Source organism: Saccoglossus kowalevskii, chromosome 9 (genome assembly GCF_978046115.1).
Source record: "Saccoglossus kowalevskii chromosome 9, keSacKowa6.1, whole genome shotgun sequence".
NCBI classification, from domain to species: Eukaryota; Metazoa; Hemichordata; class Enteropneusta; family Harrimaniidae; genus Saccoglossus; species Saccoglossus kowalevskii.
The window spans coordinates 31,870,517-31,893,999 of NC_140649.1; the positions used below are offsets into that span (position 1 = coordinate 31,870,517).

Consider the following 23,483-nt stretch of genomic DNA (forward strand, 5'->3'; position numbering starts at 1 on the left):
GCGCCATATCTCTGAAAACTGACCATTTGAATATATATTTTTTTTAAATATGTGATGGCACATTTGGCCGCGTTCAAATGCAGGGATAGCGACTGCCTAGGTTCTCTACGAATTCTATTAGAAAAAGGACAATTTTGATGAACTGAATTGTTATAAAAATACCAAATAACCATAGTGACGTTGCGTCGTCTTCATGATGCTTCCAAGTGTAAGACAATAAAATTCAAATACAATTCTGAGTGTCCACGAATAATCTTGGAGACCCGGATGCTCACATAGCAAACTCATTTATTTATAGCAACAAAATATACGTGGCAATGATACATACCATGTGTATTGAAATATAAATGAAATAAATGTACAATGTCGTTGAGTTCAGAACACTATGACCAATTCCCTTGCGGAATTCCAACAAGCAAAACTGCATTGGACTCGGCTTTCATATATGTGCTTTCCATTTGAGAAATTGACATTCCAGTTGATTGCAGAGTTGAGAAAGTTCACACAGTTAAATTATGATCTCATACGCTTTGTCTGATCATCCAAACCATTCTTATAAAGTCGCCACAGCCGATGTACATCACATGACATTGGCGCTACGATTCGTAATGTACTGGTTTCAAAGTTATATTTTACTAAAATTTTACTAAATATTGCATAAATTAAAAACGTGTTTAAAATAAATATAACATGCATTCAATTGTGACATTAGATTTAAAATATATTTGTTAAAAATATATGTAACATGAGGTTAACCCAGTAGATCGGTAAATCTTCATGTATCTAACTTGCCTTAATCGATAACACGACTCCTGCGACATTATGGATTTTTCTGTAAAGGTGACATCAGCAAATCGTGGCCGTAAAGTGAATCATTCAGTAACGTTCTTGTGTTACACAACAATGTTCACAGAAAGATTCATAGAAAACTTGTTTGATGTCAGCCTGGACTCGGCCCACAGTAATTTCGAAAGTTATTTTTATTACATCTATGAGACAAACATTGATAGTTAGTGTCAACGTTTTCCCAATAGTATGTTTTCGAGATAACTCAACGCAACTTCATCCTTGACCGAATCTAATTCGTGAACACTATCTTTGAATTCTTCACCACATTGACAAGGAATGTAGTCGACCAGACAGAACATGCTTCGAAGAAAGCAATACACTGACGCAAACACGCTGCAAAATTAGTTGTAACAGATAATTATTTGTTTGTAAAATCTTGCTAATATTCTGTTCTTAATCAATCACGCTGTATGATAGAGAACTCATTTGGTAAATTATACGTCAATTACTCAAGAGATTCGCTTTTTCGGTTTGTGATACAAAATCTACCAAACTCGTTACAATTATATAAAAGACTTGACTTGTTCATTTACGTATCATATCATCGATTTTACTGCAAGCTCGGTGTACTAGAATTGTTGACTGTTTTGTCATGCATATTGCCATATAAACTTACAGTTTTATTTAGTTTAAAGTCCGTTTTTTCCATTACATTTTAGAAAAAGGCGACTGCACACACTCTGCACATTATAATTGTGAACTGTATCCATAAACAATTTCATGGGCAAATATGGCAAGGTGTCAGAGAAACGAATAAAGACAATTTCATGTTTGGGTAAAACATTTACAATTAATATCCTGTACAATCAGTTGGAGTGGAGTGAATTGTGCCATATCGTGTGGTATATCCAACTTCGACCAGGGGTTATTGCTAACTAGTAAAACAAGTTTTCATTCCGGTTTCTTTACAATTTGGGCTGTAATCAGCCTCATTAAAGTACAGTTGTGAAACAAACCGGATGTTTGATATTTGACGTTCAGTGGCACTTGGTTCGGCCATCTCAGACCCAACATCTGATCTGGATACATCTTTGGTATAACCAAGCTTTTGTGACAGTATGCCCGACAAGTTTTGTCGTTGTTCTGAGGTAAGAAAATCGGATGATCGGATGACAGAACACGTACATGATATGCCTCGTCTCAAATCTGGCCGAATCAAGGACTGCACACAGTCGATACAGTGGTTGGTGTACAGTCGGGACAAATCTTCAGATTTCGAAATTACCATCATCATCTCCCTTAATATGTTCACCCACCAGTGGAAAATTACAATACCATATATCGTCGTCGATTTCTGCGTTATCCATTGGTCTTTGAAACAGATGGCAATTACCCGGGTGAAATTTTTTCAGGCATAATTCGACCGCCGTTACGGGACACCGGTTTTTATTGGCGACATACATTTTCGCCTGTGCCTCGTAGTTTTTTTTGCATTTTTTCGTTCTTGAATCCCTCAATCTCGTGTAGTCGGTCAACAGTTAAACTTACAAATTATGTTTTCTTAGTTGGAAAGTCACAACACGGAGGACAAGACATGTTTTACAAGAAAACACAACATTCTAGCGGTGTTCGTTTAGGTTTGTGTGACGAACAACGATCACCCAACGACGGACTCCTCACAACTTCGATCCCGCCATTAACAAAAATCAATATTAGGGTTATATAATTTTTCAGATGTTTTTAATTCGGTACTTTTTCCAAAATTCAACCACCATATTTCCATAAAAGTCAAATACTACCGGCTTTATGCATTTCCGCATTAGACGTGTAGTCAATTCATGTTCCAGGGCCACTTTGTTCAATGTAACTATGCATTATCAGCCAATATACCTGTAATTACATATGCAAATATTGTGTTTGGACCAATCAAATCAACGGATTAACACCATTAAAATACTAGTATAATATAATATGAGATTATTACGAGAATACGTCAAAGTATGCACGAAGACAGTGCAGCTGGAGTATCGACCGACGTGCAGCGGAGGTGGATAATAACCTTATTATTATACATATTTTCCTTCCAACTTTGTAACTCTGTAACTTATGGCGTTACGGTGACATATGTATAATAATACTAAATATTTGACAGGCTAACATCGAAGAAAAAAATGTAACATCAATAAGAAGACAAAAGTAAAGGTATTGTAAAAGCTGGTTTTAATTAGCATAATTTCAGACTAAAAATGATTAATTTCAACGATGCTATCAGCAATTACATATAAATGAACTAATTTTCTGTTTTTCATATAATGCTACTTGTACAGTATTAATCCGAATATAAAAAAAACTTGTATTTTAATACTGAATTGTATAAAAGTTCCCAAATAGCAGCATATTGGCAAACTGTACACCAAACTACGCAAATACGTGTCAACACCCAAACTGGTTGATAATATACATGTTCAAAAAAAAGTATTGTTAAAAACCAAACAAAACAAGACTACACATTTTCCCCTCGTATATACAATATATATATCCCTTCATTCAGAATTCGGGTAAGGTAAACAAATCAAAATATGTATTTAGACAAATATAGCACAGAATTCACACAATTCCCAGACAAAATGTAATGATGAATCTAATTTTTACAGTATTGCCAGTGAAGTCGATGTTATTAACTTTCATTACACTTCACGGAAAGTTTTGAAATACAGAATATTATTACAAAATGAATACTAGTATACCCATTATGATAAAAAACGCGTACGGTATTAAACTGTCGGCGCAATTGACCTGCATTTAGTCCCATGGACAAATATTATTGCTACGGCATATGCACTACTGCATTCACCTATGTGATGTATGGATTGTTACAGTAGCATGCTTAGTACATTATGTCTGAATCACAGATAAATGTTTAACTTCTTTCCCCCATGCTTTTTCATTAATGACGTCACTGTGTACATGGAAACTGAATATACATATATACTGAATATACAATAAAATATCAATGAATCCTATATATACCGATTGCACTACAGAATAGAAGTATAATGTATTGTTAGGATAACACATTGAGTGGTATAGGACGTAAACGTAAGGATTCCCATCTTATATATTCATCGGTTGAAAAGCTTGCGGCGGTGGTTGTTGCTGGGAAACTAAATAGCCTTGATTGTCACCATGCATTTCTGTGTAGTATGGGTTTACTGGGACCTGTTGAAGAGCCGCATCTTGGGGCACAATCGGAGGGGCACTTGCAGCAGCAGCTCTATTGTCATATGTTATCACTGTGTCGGCATTGTTATCGCTGTACGATTTTTGTCGCCCAGGTTTAAACTTGAGTACCAGTATAATTGAAAACACGATAACCACAAGTATCAACACAATGACAATAATGACAATAATGACTATTGACGAATTATTAGAAGCGTCATCATCTGAAATTACAAGGAAGATTATTTTATTAATAATGTAATACATACAGTCAAAACGTGTGCGTACTAATGGCATGACTTATCAGTGAGTATCGACTGGTCACCAACGCAGTTGTTAACATAATACGTACCAATTGTTAAAAACATGTTTACACATGCGCCGTTTTCTTTATTCCACTTGCAACTGACATATGCGTTACATTCACTGTAATTAATATAAAAATCGCCTCATAAATAAATTGTCATATGAATCTATCTATATTATGTTATTAGTATGTCTACTGTATACTCTGTTATGTCTATACTACAAGTTATTAGCACCTTTCTAAAACAGTCTCACCTTGCAGCTTGTTTACTTGTACAGTTTGCGTTATAGCATTCACCTAAACCCGTATAAGCATCGGTATCTTCAATAACTGGAGATATTGATGGTCTTGGGGGTAGACAAGTTGGATCATCATCACTGAGAGGGGGACACCATAAATATAATTTATTTATTTTGATTGAGATTATTCGACATACAATTTAAATAATTTTACAACATCCATGGATGTAAGTGTTTGTTTTTAGAAATTGTTCAATAAAATAGCGTCAATTTGACTGAAAAAGTGGCAACAACTTGTTGTTTTTGTGTCTACAATGGTAAAAGAAAAAGTGTATTGTATGTTTCGTTCTTACCTCGTGAATGAAAATTGGTCCTTACAATATTCGTATTCTGTTGGTGATAAACATGGGCATTCACATTCATTGTCTGCAGATGTATGCATACAGGTTTCCTGGTTAGAAAATATAACATTAGAAAAGTTAATATTGCATTTGTTGTGAGCACATTTACCCTATATGAGGGTCGCAATGGTCCTTCGGTAAAGGTCACAATTAAAGGGAAAAAAATAAGTAAATATGTACCACTCAATAAATTGCGTGTACATGAGGTTTTATTGCATTCGCATTATTATATAACAGTGACGCCAAACGGATGTAATTACTTACTACCTTTGAAATAGTACTTGAACTCAAAATAGCTACAAACAATTCTTGTACAAAGGAATGTTTTTTTCCAGAAAACACTGTTCACTGTTTATTTCAGGGAAACAGATGTCATATTTACTTACATAATAACATGGGCAGTGTTGGTTACATCCTGTAGCCTTGTATACAATACCCAGGTAGACGTTTGTATCTTGTACATGGGCAAGTCTGTAACGTTTACACTTATTTGCATTGTTCATATTATCAATAGTCGCTGTTGACCCCACACGCTCTGCCTTGAAAAAACAACATGCAATGACAACTGTTAAAATAAAGGTCCGGGTTGTAGTACAGACGCATATTAATATGATGCGGGTTTATTATTAATTTAATTTTTTATGTTTTTTTTTCGTTTTATCTGCATAATTTTTCTTTATTTTTCGTTTTCCATTTTTCCCTTATAAGATTGACTTACTATATAGTAATTCAGGTTTTTAATCTTCTGAAAATCCACACACTGTTTTTTTTTAAGAATCCTTTTCTCCAACAAGTCCTCCGCAACATTCGGCTCCTTTTCCATGATATGGATATCACTCACGTCAGAATCAGACTCGGTGAAATCTCGATGTATAACTAAAAATCCACTACTGTCCATCACAAAGCAACTAAAAGTGCAGAAACAAATACTTATACTGTTATATTTAGGCCCTTGTTATACCAACTCAGTACATAAATAAACACTCATTAAATATCAAATAATAGGATTATCCAGGTTTGTTTAAAATTGAGTTTACTTTCATTCGAATGATTCGTCAAGATATCCAATGGAACAAAGTCAGTATTTGTTCAAAATGTTAGTTAGTGACTTGACATAATGGTTTTATGAGTGTCAGTTCTCATGTACATCCATCATGATTTCATTTTTGCCAAAACATTTTTCTTTGTATATTTTAGTAACAAAATACAACTTATTCATATAATTCAACAAATCAAAATTACTATAATAATTTGTAGTCTCCATTGTACGGGCTGATAAAACAGCTATCTGAAACATGAGTAAAACAGAAATGATAGGGCTGATTGAAGTACAAACTAAAATATGTAAATTATTAAAAAATGTTTTATATGTATTTTATCATAAATCTCTCTCTGATTTTAAGTTTTGGAAAACATTTGCTAAAGTAAAAACCTGTTGCTGAACTCTTCACATTCCGGGTAGTGCTTAGTCAGCATATTGTAGAAATATGATATCGTGAAATCCATACCCATAACAGCTAGCACATTAGATGACGTCGAAGTTGAACTTAAACTACAATGAAGAAAAACAACGTTATAAATAACATGGTATTGTGTTATTTCACTTGACTGCAATTACTCCGAGAAAATGCAAAAATAGAGATAGTTCTACCCACCTTTCAGTGATTGCTTTGCTCAATGCTATAACCTCACCAGCCCCATTAGCGTCTGCGTATGGCACTGACAATGTAAGTATATCTGCATTGCTTTTTGCTCTTTCGTACCTGTCAGAGAAATAATTATTTACGTGATCTCAGTATATATTTAAATCACAACACTTGATTAATGTGAATGTTTCATATGCAGACTACCTACCAGGGTCTCACTGTAGTGTCGTGTACTTTGCTCATCGTAATCCCAGGTAACTGTCGGTACACGCCATTCCTTGTTCCCATGTACCGAAATAGTGTGTAGTGCTTATACATATCAGCATCTTCACTCTTCCAAATTTCATTTACTTTAGCAGTTACTATTACAGCGTCACGCACCCTATCCTGTGAAACGAATACATTCTCACCATTATAATGGAAGTGGTTACTTCACAAAGAACAAACATAGACATACACAAAGAATGGACTTTGAGGTTCTTGTTGATTGTTTAGTACCTATACATTTTGATTTCTTTCCAGGTCAATTGTCGTAGACAACTAATGTATAAGCATGCCGTATTACGTAAAACTAATTACGTTCAACATAAGACATTGTGAACTGTACCTTAAAATGCGTATTTATAGACGATGCATCCATCATGTAGTTTTGGTACTGTTCTACAATAGATTCTGTTTCTTCATATTGAAGGTATTGAGCCGGACTACTAAAAGCTCTTGGTGCAAACTTAACAGTCGACTGCTCTGTATAAAAATGGAAAGGTCGACTTTAATTTGTTTCACAATTGTATGCCCTGCTGGTCACTTAATATCCCAAATCATGTCTCTTATTTGAAGATAACAATTCACATAAGTTCATTTGAATTTAATTGTTTTCTACATTGGCAGAAATATTATAAGTGTTTATAGTATTATTAGTATAAATATATTGTAATAATATTACTCAGGGAAGGGACCCCACAGAGTCGAATCTGTTAAAAGTAGCTATGAGACAAAAGCAAGAACAAGATTATTTTATTAGGTACATTCATTTCGTAGTTTTCGAAAATTGTATTCACACAGTCCACATTATAGTTTCGCAGACTAGAATGCCACACGGTTAAAAAATACATAAGAACATCGATCATACAGATATTATAATAATCCTGGATGAATAAATGTCTTATAATAATGGACAACATGACAAACCCAATTAGCTAAATAACATACCTTTAGTGGCTAATCTGTTTACATATTTGCATGAAGTATCTGGTGGTACTATATCAAGACGATGATACACAAAGTCATCAGCTGAAAGTCAAAGATACAAGTCAAATAAATTGTACATATAGAGGCATTTTTAAGGCCAAAGATTGTATATAGGACACAAATCAATGTCACTTCCGTGATTTTGCTACCTTTTTGGGACAGCCTGGTAATCACCATAATTTTAATGTATTTTATATTTTATAAGCGCAGTGGTCGTCGAGCGGCACACGGTCGAATTTTCTGTAAACAGACAAAATTTTTTACATGTGTTGTACACATCGATTAGAATCCATTTATCGTATTCGACGCAGAGCAATGACCACAACTATTCAACCTCTAATGTCACTTTGATAGCGGAAAAACCTAAATTAACGCCACATGAATATTATATACATGTACTGCCCAAATGTACTAAACTATACCAGTGTACACTCTAAGCAAGTTAGGCACCATACAAATTTGCTATTTTCTTCAAGAAAATAAAGTTAAAGTTTGTGTGTGATAATTTGCAAAAACCGGCAAAAATAAGGAAATGTTACACGGAAACAAGATATTTGACAGGAAAATTAACATCTTACCAGACGCTTTGGGACCCTGTCCGAACAGCTCGACTACGTCGAAATCAACAGCTTCAACGAGACATACAATATAGTTGGAACCGATAACCTGTAAATCAATAACTGGTGTATGTGAGAAATACCGCACTTAATCAAATATTGTTTGAAACATATCGCCAGTGTAACATTGCATGTGTAACATGCTAAAAAGTTGGAAAAAAATTATTAATAGTTACATGTATTATGATAAAGTATCCCAATCATTATGCTAGGAAAACGCGTAATTTGTTCTTGTATGTAGATTATATTTCATGCAGACATGTCGATTATACGCTTGCTAAAACATGTTTTATATGAATAAAGTATATATAAATGAATTTTGGTGATGGGTACGCATACTCACACGTCGCCAGTGATATGTGGATAGTACGGACATTTTGTTGACACCTTCTGTTCTTTGGTTTCCTCGTGAAATATATCGTCGTGAAGTAAATGTCGCGTTTCCGAATGTCCCATCACTGATATGAAAAATACAACAGAGAAATTAAAAAGGGAAACTTGTTTTAGGTCATTCGCTTGACCATCACCGATATGTGCTTTAGTTCTCTGGAAGGATTAACTCACTTTGTTGCATAATTGTACACACGGTCGTAAAACTCTTGTTCTCTTTCCAGTGAAGTAATATGCACATATACTGGTTCGTCTTCGATGACTAACGGTGACGGTAACAATGGATGAAGCAATGTACGTCCTGCAAATATATAAAATAAAACATGCTAGATAATACGAATGACAAAATTAAATGTTTTACTTGCAATGTCAACATATCAGAGAATGTCGGATGCAAATTATTCGATGCGACTTCCCTGTATACACTACTTCCTGTTTGTTAAATATTGGAGCAGACAGTTTATTTCATATATAGTTTTTTTACTGGTTTAGCAACGTATATCTTATGTCCATTGTTTTATTTACCTAAATTGATTATGAACACCACTAGGAATGTCTAGGAATTTCAACAATTATTGCAAGTTCGTATTAAGAAATTATATCATACTGATTTAGTCGATACTGACCGATTGCGTAAGTGTCGACATCAAACACAAGTGCGTACGAATTCTGCCCTCCTGTAAAAAAGGTGACTTCTTCTAATAGGTCTGTCAAGGTTATGTCAACACCCACTACTCCCTTAAGTACATGGTTATATTTCACAGGCACTGCTGCGGTTGTCATCATTCCTACAAACAAATAGGAATATCATGTTTAATTAAAAAAAAAAATCGGTTCAGTTTTGATTGAAATACCTAGTATGTTAAAATAAATTAGAACTTTTAACAAAGGTTTCTTCTGCACTTACCAAGTCCAAAACTATCTTGGTATGGAACTGAAAATATGGGCTCGTCAGTCAGCTTATCAAAGTTTGCAAAATAATCATAATATCTAGCCATTTTACTGCGCAATAAATTGTAATCAGTCACGTGAGTAAATACACCTTGCTGAAAAAAGTTTAAAACAGAATAGTAGAATGATATATGATAGTATTTATTAACACCTTTGTGTTTTAACTGTTTGTTTGTTATGTTATGTTTATGTAATAACCTTAGTTTCTCCAATGCTAATATTTGCTTCCTCAACTCCATGTTTTACAAAGTTTTGATTTGCAATATCCTGCAGAAAATTTATCCCAGAATCTATGAAAAATCAAAAAAAAAATCACAAAGTAATCTTCATGTAAATGAAACTGTGACCATTGACATTTTAATGATCTACACGCGAATGCATTTATTGCAATTTATTTCAATATAATACTCTACGATGAATAATATATGCACACAAATACATAAATAGGCTATGACAGTTTAATAATCAGCATAGTGACTTACAAACTATAGTCAAAACGTCACAAGGTTACATGACCAATAGTTGTGTAATGAGCTAAATTTCCTGTAGATCTTACCGGAACCAAGACCAAAGGTCAAAATGGTCACTTTGTTCTCCATTTCTTCATTCTTTGAACGGATTGTACTCATGATGCTTGCCTTGGTGTCTGTGGGCTCACCGTCGGTCAAAAAAATGATGACTTGGTCTACAGATGAAATTAATTTGAATTGAAATATGAAATATCTATTTCCCAATTACATATTAGTATACATACTGCTCGACTATTTGTTACAGTAACATTTAGCTTTTACTCGATGTTTCAGGAACGTCACAGATGCTAGAAGGAACATGAGTACAAACTAGGTACTATCACTAATGGTTAGAGAATAACAAATCACAATGTGTCTAGAGGTGAATTTAACAATTTGTGAAAGCTGCTGTTGGCGATAATTATAGTATATAGAAAGGGGTAGTAAGTAATCATAGTTCTTGGTAATTATTCAATATAACCGGATGTTTCGGAGAAAGTATCATTTTTCAATGATAAGTATGAATTGCGAAAGAGATTGTTGAAATATTTAACAAACCATGAGTAACTACTAGAATAACAAATAAGCCCGTCAAATGGTATAATCGGAAATGACGTAAACAGTTTATTTACAGATTAGTTATCACTTGTTCTTCTGTGCTGATTTTTGTTGGTTTAGATGTAGACTCCATATAATGTATGAGCTCTACCTACCTCGTTCGATGTCTACATCTGGTGTGTACGACGCTTTCAGTAAGTTAAACGCTGCTTCAAATGCTTTACCGTAATTTGTTCCCCCTATATGTTGAATAAATTGATATACCATAATATAAGTGTGAGGTAATGTCAACTAAAGAAATTGTTAACGTACATTACGTAATGATCACAAATATTAATGAAGTTTCACCCGAAGCCGTCAAAGATAGTACGAATTTCTTTAAATTCTGTATATTGATTGTAGTAGATAATGCCAGTTCATTTGCATAACAGCTGGTGTCTCCGATCATAGGCGGCAATTTCACAATACTGGAAAATGCTACCACCCCAACCTGATAAGGAACAAGAGAGAAACGCACCAATCACAAAGAGACGTTATATAATATGACAAAGATGTGAACATATATTGTCACAGATAGACTAGCAAATATTAAATTGTATTACCATAATATAAAGCATTTACCTTATCATTGGGATTCATAGTATCTAGAACTGTGATGGAAGCATCTATTGCTATGGCTATTAGGCTTTTGCCAGATTGCAGATCAGACATAGATCCACTTGTGTCAATTACAATAACAACATCCTTGGGTTCTGGGGTTGCAGCTTCCACGTACCAAGGTCTGATTTGATGAAGATATGACACACATTATAATTTAAAATACAATAAATTATAATATCGAGATTCAAATTACTTATCGAGAACTGTAGCACGAATTTTTATTCATGTATCATTCTATTGTTAGACAGATTTGTTTTTCATTGTTTGTCATTTATTTTTTATGTATAAATCAACTGTAATTATATCTTTTTTTAGTGATGAGCTGACCTGAACCTATGGTCGTAGTTGTCGCAATCATCTATCAGAGAAGCGGGATAAATTGTAAATACACCCTCTTCGCTACCGAAATATTGCCATTTAAGATTTGAAAATGAATCAGAATTCTCCTTCATGACATCAATGACCTCATTTGAAAGGAACCTTGGATTTGGATCTGCGTTGTCAGCAATCCTTGTACAGCCAATACGCGTATCCAACTACAATGAGATATATTAATTAGTGTTAAATGTAATTATGTTTACTAAATTACATAATCGTGATAATTTGTGTTTATTGAACATGGCATAATTACAGGTTTATTTGTTTGTTTCTTGGATGGTGTGACTTTCTCACAGAACGGTAAAACAACAAAACCATGTCATACTCACCGATTTACCAAACGCCGTATTGAATTCCAGGTTATCCGCTATTTCACAACAAGGAGTGAATCTGATTTCTGTTTCTTCAAAAGATTTTTCAACGGCCTCCCGGATATTTTCTAGAGCTTGAACAGTAGACAAAACTTTCTGTCGTATTGCTAGCTCCATCTAATAATATATAATGTTAATAAAACATGTCTGTTTGTGTTTGTTTGTATGGGTGTGTGCGTGTGGGTGGGAGTCTGTCTGTTTCTTTGTTTGTTATTAGTTTTTTTTTATTTATAACAAAAGTCTCAATAATTATTTGTTATACTTGATAATTATAACCTGGACTTAACAACATCCCACCTCATCTTTACAACATAAATTACAGAAATGAATTTCCGCTATTTTCTGTGTAATAAAACATAAAAAAAGTATCTCCGGGTTGTATTATTAGGTATATACAAATAATTACTGAGTTTCATAAGCCACCATGACTGACAGGGGAACTCGGGAACGCTTGAGATTGGGCGATGAGTTAAGTATTGTAATGTAGTTAAATGCTGAGCAATCGAAAGACGTCTGAATAGGACTGATACAGAAAGCCGTGTGAATACCAGGTTACCGGACTGGCCCGGACGTGTCAATGTTATTATTGCACGATTGTTGATTGGATTGTTGAAGGCCTAAGTCAATGAAGGTGTCAGACAAATGGACCAGATTTAGGTAGGTGAGAAATTCGATCACGCTTTTTATTAGTTGAATTCATTATCATTGTTGTATTATTTTAATTTTATGGCTTTATCCGATAATATAAAGCTGTTAATTCGATTTACACATGTCTGATTTTGTGTGACATGGTCACAACTCTCGATGATTTTTTATTCATTGTTAAAGGTTTTTGGCATAGCAGAAATAACAATTTCATCCACGTAAAAATAATAAATGAGTAACCAAAAGTAATCATATATATATGTATATTTAGAGTATGTTATTGCTTTAAATTCATATCAGCTTTATTTTCCCATCTTTATTTATTGATGAAAACAACAATATAAGGTTCTCAAATTGGAGAAACAAAATCAAACTGCAATGAAGAGTCCTGGGCGCGTCCGTGTCTATTTCCAGTCCAGACACACTGAGGTACAAGGTCGGATTTACAGTGGCGGGTCACAACACATCTTAGAGTTAGCTAAGACAATGTCAGTTTACCACTACAGTTATCTGTAGCAATTATACTTATTATATTATTATTTATCATAAGAATCAGCATAAACAACAATGGCAAGTACAATGACCATAGTATAATATCTGTAAAACCACACTTTCCCGTGGTGTTTCGAATGCATACATACCTCGCTAACGATATCATCGCCAGACAATGACAGGGATCGGAAGCTTAATGAATCAAAATGGTCCTGAAATCAAGACAAAAATACATTTAGTATGTAAGATATATCGTAGCTATCACAATACCATGAACAAAATACCTTGTTATATTTCCGTACAAATTTCTACATTAATTAGGTAATTTACATAATAACTAATAAAAGTCATGGTCATTGTTTCTATTTTTTAGTTAACTTGTGAATATATTAATTATCTTATTTCCATACTAATATCTTTTTTTTAGTTTATCATAGAGATTTAAAACTTATTACTTATCACTCGCACAGTTGATTGTCTGATAACATTTTTTTTAATTTCTTAATTTTAATCAGATATTTTCATCATATTTCGTTTGAATGGATGGAAACTGTATACAGTACCAAATAATTGGCATAGTAAGTAATTGTTTTCAGCTTGTTTGTTTGTTTTGTAAATATGATACGCTGTGATGAAATTTTCACATCTTTGTGTCGAGTGGACTGTACAGTATTTTATCTGCTGACATCGCAGATATATTTAATGCCTTTTTTCAAACTACTTTTTCCAACCATGATGTCAAAGAATTTCCCAAATGTCGCTCATTTACGGACAATGTATTGAATCACACGACAATAAAGAGCGACCAAATGCTACCAGCTTTGTATAAACGCTAGCAAGGAAGCCATTCCTGACGGTATATCTGGTATCATTTTCGAGAAATGTACTCATAATTTATGCATTTCATTGTCAATTATTTTTAATTATCAATCAACACTGGTATGTTTCCTTCATTTTTTTATACGAGCTAATGTTGTCTTTGTTTTGAAGTTTGGGTCTTGTTCTGATGCATTTAAAAGATCGTCTACATCGTACACTACACAGTCATGTCAAGAAAAGACATTTTCAAAGCTTAACTGTGCTATGTTATATAGTCCAACAGTTTAAAATTTGGTATGCGAGGACTGATTATGTAGTTCCCTGACTGATAGGTTAATATGCATAATTAATTGGTTGTATCATGTTTCTTGTATATGCTAACAGCAGTTTACCTCAATTGGGTTGAAATGTACATACTAGCTATTTGTATAAACAAAGAAGTTTCGTACATGGTATGAATATCATGGCTGATTGTATTAATTATCAGTAGCTGTTATCAATATGACTGTCATTTTCCGAGTTTGCTCGGTCGTTTTATTTTGCTGTGTGAGGGCGCTGCAAATACGTCATTCGCGCGTATCGAACTATTTGTAGTTTGCGTACTGTAAAGTTAAAAATCAATATGACGGCTGTAAATTACCTAAATCGCAACTTCATTGTTTCAAATCTTGCACAAAACTGACCAATATAAATGTTTATGGTGCCAAGTTACCGTCACTTTATACGCGAAATGAAAAAATCGGAAAATATATATCGAGAATCATTTTCATTTCTTCCTTAAAATTTAAAATCTAATTTAATAATCTCATTTCATTTTCGCAATCTAGATCATATTATTCCTTTTTAATACATGGTAGTGGTTTATTAAATGTTTATATTGATTTCAGGGACCAGAAAAATAATGGTTTTAAACAATCATTGAAACTTTTGATTTTAATATATAAAAAACCAACAGCACCAATGTCATTTTCGACTTGCTATTTGTATTCTACATGTAAATATCTTTAATTTGATATATAACAAAGTAGTTTTGGGTAAACTTTTATTCATTATATTAATATCTATGAGGAGAAATGATACTAACTAGGAAATATTAGGTTGCCATAGAAACTGGGCAATTTGACGACTTTTAAGGCATAATCCGCTCTGGAGACTTCCAAATCTGAAAAGTTTATAACATTTTACTCCAGAAAAAGTGGTTTCCATTCAGTATTACAATGGGTAGAGCATACACCTATTTTAAGCCCCTTTTGGAGATCATAGACTAGACTATTTCTTATTATCAAATTCCCTTACTATGAAAACATGGATTAGACAAGTTTGTTTGCCTTGTTATAGAAATATTGAGAAAAAACTGTAATGACCGCCACTAATTTATGAGGCATATTTATGAGGACTATGTAAATCTTATTCATTAGAAATGTCTTAATAATTTTCTCCGGCCCAGAAAACATAGGTATAGACATTCCATTTGTCATACTCGCTTGCCTACTTACAGAGATGTTGCAAAATATTGGGAATTTGGAGGCCATTTTGTTTGTGCAAATTAGGCCATTACAAGTTGTCGACGTTTACGCCAGAATGCCCATTGCTTCTTACGCTCGGGGGCGGTACTTGCAAAAAATACTGACAGGGGTGTGTAGCTGGTTGTTTGAAAACCCTACCCCTTATCAGACAGAAATAAACTCAAATTGCTTACCCCTTTTCAGACAAACTGTTGATATTTGACACCCCTTTCCGGACAGTATCCAAAAATGGTACCAAGGGAAAAGCAGGTGGGCTTTACAGAAAGAAAAAAATCAGCTTTATTCATCTGATTGTTGGATCACTCAAGCTCTAGAAACAGTCTTTGGAAAGTATGGACCTCTTTCCAGACAGAAATAATGAAAAAAGGTAAAATAACATACCCCTTTTCAGACAGAAGTGGTTAATGTGGGACCCCTTTTGGCGGCACAGATACATATAGAATTTTAATGTGAGTACCCCCGGGTTCTTAAGCAGTGAGCTTTTTTTCAGAAATCGCACTAGACCATATCACACCATACAATCGACACCGGCACACTTACTACCAACACAAAAGGACAACCAATCGTTTTACGTATTAAAGAGTTTTGTGTACTGCACACGATGCAACGTGCATAATATTGGGATAACTAAACGTCGGTTGCAGACGCACGATTACAGTCAATAAAGTTCATTAGCCATTAGCTAAAATTGTTGTATTAAGTGACATTGCTGTAGCTCGAATATCACCAAGACAACTGAAACCATTTTAAACGAATGGTGACGATGATATACGTAAACAAAGGGTGCAGTTCTTGTGTCAGGTGGGGGGGGGGGGTAATTCCAAAGATAATGTGCATTGGTATGCGCCAGTGCTGGTAAATTTGTTGGTGGACGCCAAGTTTGTTGGTCAAAATGATCCCTCAACGTTTATCTTTTAGAATACTCTTTTCAACAGGCTGTGGAGCATTACCACCCACAATAAAAATGAGTACCCCCGGGAGAACGGTCGATTATAAACACTCAGTTAAAAAAAAAATGTTAAAAAAATAATCCAAATGCTACCATTGTCGTCTATGAAAATAAACGCGTATGTGTATATGGTGATTTTCTGCTGTTTGACATACTCTGTATAATGTTATGTTACCTGCATTTTCTGTACACCAAGTCCATTGTATGCCAAATCGAAAAGCTCGTCCTTCAACTTCTTAGTGTCGAGAACTGTGCCGTTACAGAGCACCGTCGAGGTGATTAAAACAGTAAATAGTATTTTTGCTCCCATCTCATTTGAAAACATGATGAGGTCGGTGTTATTCGTTGCTATACGTTGACCGAGAATGAGAGAACTATCCGGTTTTATTGATAGACGTGTTTGACGTGGAGTGGAAATTTCCCGTATGTATTATGGAAAGTTCTGTCGTTATATACACGGAAGTAAAATGAAAATTGTCTGCGCATGCGCAATTTTGATATGTTTAGACCGAGGTTGGTTAATAAACAACACATCTACGAATTATTTGTAAGGCATTTACCATTTGAATGTGTACAATAAAAAATTCGTCGTTCTTTGTAATTCCCGCTTCAGTATTCGGAAGGTAAAATTGGGTGCTGTTTTATTCGAGTGAAAGTACAGCGCTGTAATATTTAAAAAAACAGCGTGTTGATGTCACATGAGCAGACACTATCTTTACGCGCGTTGTATTCGTCTCGTGGGATCAATAAAGAAGAGAAATATTTCGTATGGCATGAACATATATTTCGTACTTGTACTCAACGATATAGCTGACAAATTATATCACACTATTACTGTATGTGCAATTGAGGTCACGGGTTTCGTCATCATTGTTACAATGTCTGTGATGCATTGTTTATTGTGAAGACTGCCCTCCCTGTTGTCTTCTTGCATGACAGGCATACCTGCGTGGAATAATACTGATCGCACCTTGTGGTTATTCTGCGTAACAGATGTTAAGCCGAAGTAAGAAAATGTGGAAAAGTGACGATTTGTAATATTTGTATAGGGGAAGGTTAATTTCAAATAGTATATAATAGAATTAATTTGAATTGTGGACGGGAAGTTAAATAACGTTTGCAGATGAGGGCGTCGTGAAATACTGATTCTGTGTGTTTTGGGAATTTAGAAGTAAATTACTTGAGTTAAAATATTGAAAATGATTGAATGTAATTTTGTTTAGATTATGAATGACGGCGGTGGGCTATTTATGAACTGTTGTGTATATGTATTAAATTATTTCCAAGCTGGAGAGTTGCGACGTTATGTGAGTGACTGAATTATGATCGACCTGTGGGGTCTGATTTGTCTTAGTATCAGAGTTGTTATAGAGAATAAAAAGTAGCTGTCATATGCGTGGTAACTGGTCTTGCTATTGTTGTGCGAGTTTGGGAACAGGATTCGTGTGCTGATTTTGTGTTCGCACTGACGACGTAGCTATACTGTCCTTCCTTGTGAAATACTGAAAGTGAACCGCACCGATCATTGAATTCGGCTTATCGCTCTCCAGTGAAGACGCATCTTCTTGAACTGTGAGTACAACACATGTATAACTCGACAAGCTGGATCCTCGCCTTACCAAGAGGACTGACACTAGCATAGAAACTTATCGTGACAATCAAGTAACATTGTTTCTGAGTTGACTGTTATGTTGAACCCTGCATTTAGTTAAATATATACATTTACTCGCCAGATAATTGTTGTTAATTGAATGTTAATTAAATTATGCAGGACACGACCGTCATTTTATAGTTGCATTTGATGAATTGTCCAACTGCCATATATATTTAGATTTGGTGTGTGCTTTTAATATGTATTATTCCTTAATTACTGACATTGCTGTTAAGTGCAACATTTCTGGACTAGTGTAATAAAGCTAGTTTTGTAATACTTATTGTGTATCATTCTTTAATTTTCGGAAGTAGTGCTCTTACCATACGTTAGCTTCCAGGGTAATGGTTAAGTCTGTATTATCACTTGGACCTTACTCTAGGGAAAACATGTGCGAGTAAATACATTTGCAAAAACTACGATATTAAATATAAATAGCGTCTGTTCAGCTTTGAGTTGTCGTTGCGGAAAAAGGTTGAATTTTGAAAGTTGAAAAAGAATTTTTCATAAATTTAACTTGAGGTAGCGAACATTTTAACTTAATGTGAAGATTGTAGCAGTGGAATGAGGACAATGGCTAACAATGATTCCAATAAATGGTGTATTAATAGAATTTGTCAATAAAGGTAATTGTTTTGTAAATGTTTACAAATTTAATCATGTTTGTGTTCGTTCAAACACAACAACCAGAAAGGATACCATGCATGGGTGCCAACATTGTTAACTTTTTTCTGTGAATGTTCCAATCTTTGTTTGTTTTACGGAATACATAAAATGTAATATGATCTATATAAATAAATATTTTTTATTTAAAGTGCAAGCAACGTAATATTGAACCCTTACATCCGAATACTTGAACGCGGATGTTTTTCTCCCTGCTTCAGAGAAATATCCTTTATACACACTCAATATTGCAACACACCTTCATAAATTGAATTCAATAATTATTTTTTGATAAAAATACTAATTGATATAAAATCTTATGAAAATGACGTACTATAAAGCATCTGACTTTTCATCAAGCAGGGAGAGAAACCAGTATAATATTACAGAGTTGATCGCATAGCAAATAAAATAACACATTTTAAACACTTAACAAACGTGTACCCTCAACAACAAACTGAAGCGGGAATTACCAATAACGATGGAACTTACCATTGCACATATTCAAATAGTAAAATCCTTACCACTTTAAACACGAAAAAAATACTAGGTGTGTATGTTTAAATTAATTAATGATATCCTTAGGTGTGATCTCGTCTCTCTTGTAAATTCCCATTTTACTTCTGTGGTTTACTGCATTAGTCGTTTTCATATTCACTGTTAATGTTGAATAATGACCTTGGCACACCGTCACATCAATCCTCAACTTGGCATTGCCTGTCGGTATATCTGGATAAATTCTCAAAACAAACCCTCGGCATTTGACTTGACAATTGACTCAGACATTCGCACCTATATGCATTGGTCACATGGTTTCTTTGCACATACCAAATATACATATGTGTCACGACTTAATTGTCGCGTTATCAAGCCTTCAAGTCAGGTACCAGTGATCGGAGGATTCGCCACCTTTTCAATCGAACAAAGACACACAGAGAATCGAATTGTGTCACATTGGGTCTCAGCCGCGTTGTAACTCTCCCCCAGCCGCATTAAGACTTGGGCCTCGTCCAGAGCTTGCCACCACTAACTGAGATCGGTTATATTCACATTCCAACTGTTAACCAATTACATAGAAGTTTTTGAGCTTGAGGCGTAGCCTCCACACATTCAATTCACATATAGCCAATCACACAAAGTATTTAACACGCCTTAATGTCTGATTAATTGCCCCGATGTCGGGACATAATTCTCATAGTTATAGGCGCCTCGCTGTCTTAACCAACATTCCGTATTCTACAATTATATTCGCCAGTTGTCTTCTTTCTAATCTCACTAACATGCAAATGATCGTTATCATGACAAATTGTAAGCAGATGCGGATTATCCAGGGGTCGTCATTGAAAGTCGCTATGGCCACTAAAAGCAACCTCACCTACAGACATGAACATATAAATCATTACACTTCCCTCCCCCCACACTAGAATTATACACGTTAATAAATCAAACACATCGGTATTCACTCCACACTCGCCATGCAGATAAAATACAAATTAATAAAAGATATAATTTCAAACGAGTAAAACACACTGATTAAATACAATAATTAGAGTCACAAAAATCAAGGGTTATAAATCTAAATATCCTACTCTTCCAGGCAGAGGTTACCAGCACATTACCTGTTCACCAAATATTCACTACTTGGTTCCCTATCTTTGCATATCTTTGATTATTTCACGTGGAATTTCAGTATAAATTTCAGACAATGCCACTAACAATGTGTAATATAGCGCTGCCTGATTGAAGAATAGGTCTTTGCAAACCCAAAATGGCCTGTCGTCACTTCGTTGTGAAATTGTTCTAAAACGCGATGCTTGCCCAGAAGCGTCACAACTTAATATAAATGATTTCTCAAAATCGGGATATGCTAATAAGGGTGGATTCGTTAATGCTTCCTTCAACTGTTCGAATGCCCTGTGACATTCTTCCGTCCAATTAAATGTTACGTTCTTACTCGTCATCGCATTTAAATGCCTTGCTATTTTAGCAAAATTTGACTACCAACTTCTTATAATAACTACAAATTCCTAAGAATCCTCTTAAACTTCTTACGTCATGTGGAATTGGAAAATCTTTTATGGCCCAAATTTATCAGGGTCTGCCCTAATACCGTCTGTTTATTATATGACCTAAATATTTTACTTCCTTACAGACAAACTTACACTTGGCCAATTTTAATTTTAAATTTGCTTCTCTTAGCCTTCGAAATAATTGACCTAAATCTCTGAAATGTTTCTCAAAAGTATTCGAAAATACGATTATGTCGTCTAAATAAACTAAGCAGCTTTTCCAATTTAACCCCCTAAGCACAATATTCACAAGTCGTTGGAAGGAGTGTCCGCTCCCAGCGACTCCCATGGGACATCGGTTAAATTGGTAGTTTCCATCGTGAGTGGTGAACGTTGTCAGTTCTGGGCTGTCTGGGTGTAGGTCTGGTTGAAAATATCCACTTTTTAGATCAAGGGTCGAGAAATAATTTGGTTTGGCTATCTCTAATGAATCAAAACAATCTACGATTAGTGACAGTGGATAAGGATCTAACTTCGATATTGCATTCAATTTCCTGTAGTCTACATAAAATCTATAAGCGCCCCTTGGTTTCGTGACCAGAACAACTGGAAAACACCATTCTGACACCGAAGGGGAAATTATATTTTCGTTTAGCATGTCATCAATTTGTCTCTCTATTTCTCCCCTTTTTGAGGAGTGACCCTGTATGGTCTGCAACTAATGGGGTCAGGGTTCACAATTAGTCTAATTTTTTGTTGAATCACTTTCGTGTAGCCCATATGGCCGGCAATTTCTGCAAATACGTCTCCATTCGCATTTAAGAATTTTTTTAATGTTTGTTCTTGTTCGGGGTCTAAATCGGCTCCGGCCATGTCCACATTAAAATGGTCTATGTTTTCTCAAGGGTAATTATCGTGTCCAATTTCGTTCAAATTCATGTGCTCCTTTTCTAAGCCAACGTCAAATATGCCAGTATCCAGGGTTAAACATTGTATCATTCCAACTCTAACACCTCAGGGAATTTGAATTTTCGTGTACAATGGATTCATTATTCTAATTAGTACTTTATTGCTTTGTATTTGGAAAATCTCTTTGGCGGTCAATAACCCGTACTTAGATAGATTATTTACACATTTATTTTCTGTGACTACACCATTGGAGTAGTGTGATCGTTTATTACAGGTTATAATTTGATCTAGCGGGTATTCTTACATTTCCCCGTGTCCATATTGGGGATTTCGGTCTCAAGTGAAATTTTCGTGTTGAGAAATCGATTACTGCTTTGTACTGCTTTATGTTCGGCAAGGAAATCTGCTCCAATTATCACATTACTTCTGCTTTATATTCGGCAAGGAAATCTGCTCCAATTATTACATTACTTTTTGTATAATAGACAATATGAAACGGAATCGTCATTTTATTGTTAGCCATTTCTACCTTGACATAAATCTTGCCTCTGAGTGGGACTAATTGGTCATTTACGGTACGTGTCGAACTCTGAATGGGGGGATACATTTTACGATTTCTCAAGCTTGGAAAATTTCGCATGAAACTCTTTGAAATTACAGATATTTCTGCACCTGTGTCTAATAGCGACCAAATATACCTCTAGTCTATTTTTATCTTGATCATATTGCTACTATAAATATCAGTTGAAATTGAACACAAAAGAGGACTTTCTTTTATTTCTTTTCTATGGTCAGGTCTATTTTCCGCCTCGTCTAAAATAGACCTCTCTGGTTTAAATTCTCTCCCTGCATGTTAGCTTCACAATTCCTAGCAATATGGCCCTTATTCCCGCAACTATAACAACTAATATCCCCTCTCCGAGCATTGTCTCTGCAATTTCTGGCAATATGGCCCTTTTCCCCACATTTATAACAAGTAAAGCTCTTGTTCTAGTACCCAATCGAATGTGCGACAAAAGCTGCCGTTAAGTTTTCATAATCGTCTCTTACTTCTGGTGTCAATTCGTTTACCCAAATCTATGCTGGTCCAGACATCAACATTCTGAATCCCGCGATACAGAGAAGTTTTTGAGCTTGAGGCATGGCCTCCACACATTCAATTCACATATAGCCAATCACACAAAGTATATAACACGCCTTAATGTTTGATTAATTGCCCCGATGTCGGGACATAATTCTCATAGTTATAGGCGCCTAGTTGTCTTAACCAACATTCCGTATTCGACAATTATATTCGCCAGTTGTCTTCTTGCTAATCTCACTAACATGCAAATGAACGTGATCATGGCAAATTGTAAGCAGATGCGAATTATCCAGGGGTCGTCATTGAAAGTCGCTATGGCCGCTAAAAGGGGCCTCACCTAAAGACATGAAAATATAAATCATGACACATGATCAAAGTCGTATACACACAAAATCCTACCAGGGTTCAGACTGATATTCGAAAAAACTTCTGGTGCCAAGTTATAATATTGCT

The 23,483-nt window shown here is 34.8% G+C and overlaps 1 protein-coding gene across 2 annotated transcripts; it reads right to left on the reverse strand.

The window, feature by feature from the left end:
* Positions 1-2,992: 2,992 nt before the first annotated feature.
* LOC102803119 (VWFA and cache domain-containing protein 1-like) lies at positions 2,993-17,133 on the reverse strand. Of its 2 annotated transcripts, XM_006819682.3 has the most exons (25): positions 16,890-17,132; positions 13,570-13,632; positions 12,242-12,400; positions 11,862-12,070; positions 11,496-11,655; positions 11,223-11,364; positions 11,030-11,113; positions 10,364-10,492; positions 10,006-10,097; positions 9,764-9,902; positions 9,483-9,644; positions 9,031-9,157; positions 8,810-8,924; positions 8,428-8,515; positions 7,811-7,891; positions 7,209-7,345; positions 6,810-6,988; positions 6,611-6,718; positions 6,388-6,507; positions 5,674-5,863; positions 5,342-5,494; positions 4,908-5,005; positions 4,570-4,692; positions 4,361-4,434; positions 2,993-4,232 (listed from the first exon to the last, which is right to left on the reverse strand). In XM_006819682.3, the coding sequence occupies exons 1-25, from the start codon at positions 17,037-17,039 to the stop codon at positions 3,904-3,906; spliced, it is 3,411 nt and encodes a 1,136-aa protein (XP_006819745.3). In that variant the 5' UTR covers positions 17,040-17,132; the 3' UTR covers positions 2,993-3,903. The 2 variants fall into 2 exon arrangements, with proteins under 2 accessions (XP_006819745.3, XP_085359947.1); XM_085503821.1 differs by lacking the exon at positions 4,570-4,692 and having other exon boundaries at positions 16,890-17,133.
* Between the last annotated feature and the right edge of the window lie 6,350 nt (positions 17,134-23,483).

Excerpts from the sequence above, each read along its gene's own strand:
- LOC102803119 (XM_006819682.3), bottom strand. The coding sequence starts at position 17,039 with ATGTTTTCAAATGAGATGGGAGCAAAAATACTATTTACTGTTTTAATC. Across the intron at positions 11,656-11,861 it reads AACTACGACCATAGGTTCAG|ACCTTGGTACGTGGAAGCTG; the intron begins GTCAGCTCATCA and ends TCATCAAATCAG. Across the intron at positions 6,989-7,208 it reads CTATAAATACGCATTTTAAG|GATAGGGTGCGTGACGCTGT; the intron begins GTACAGTTCACA and ends TTCGTTTCACAG.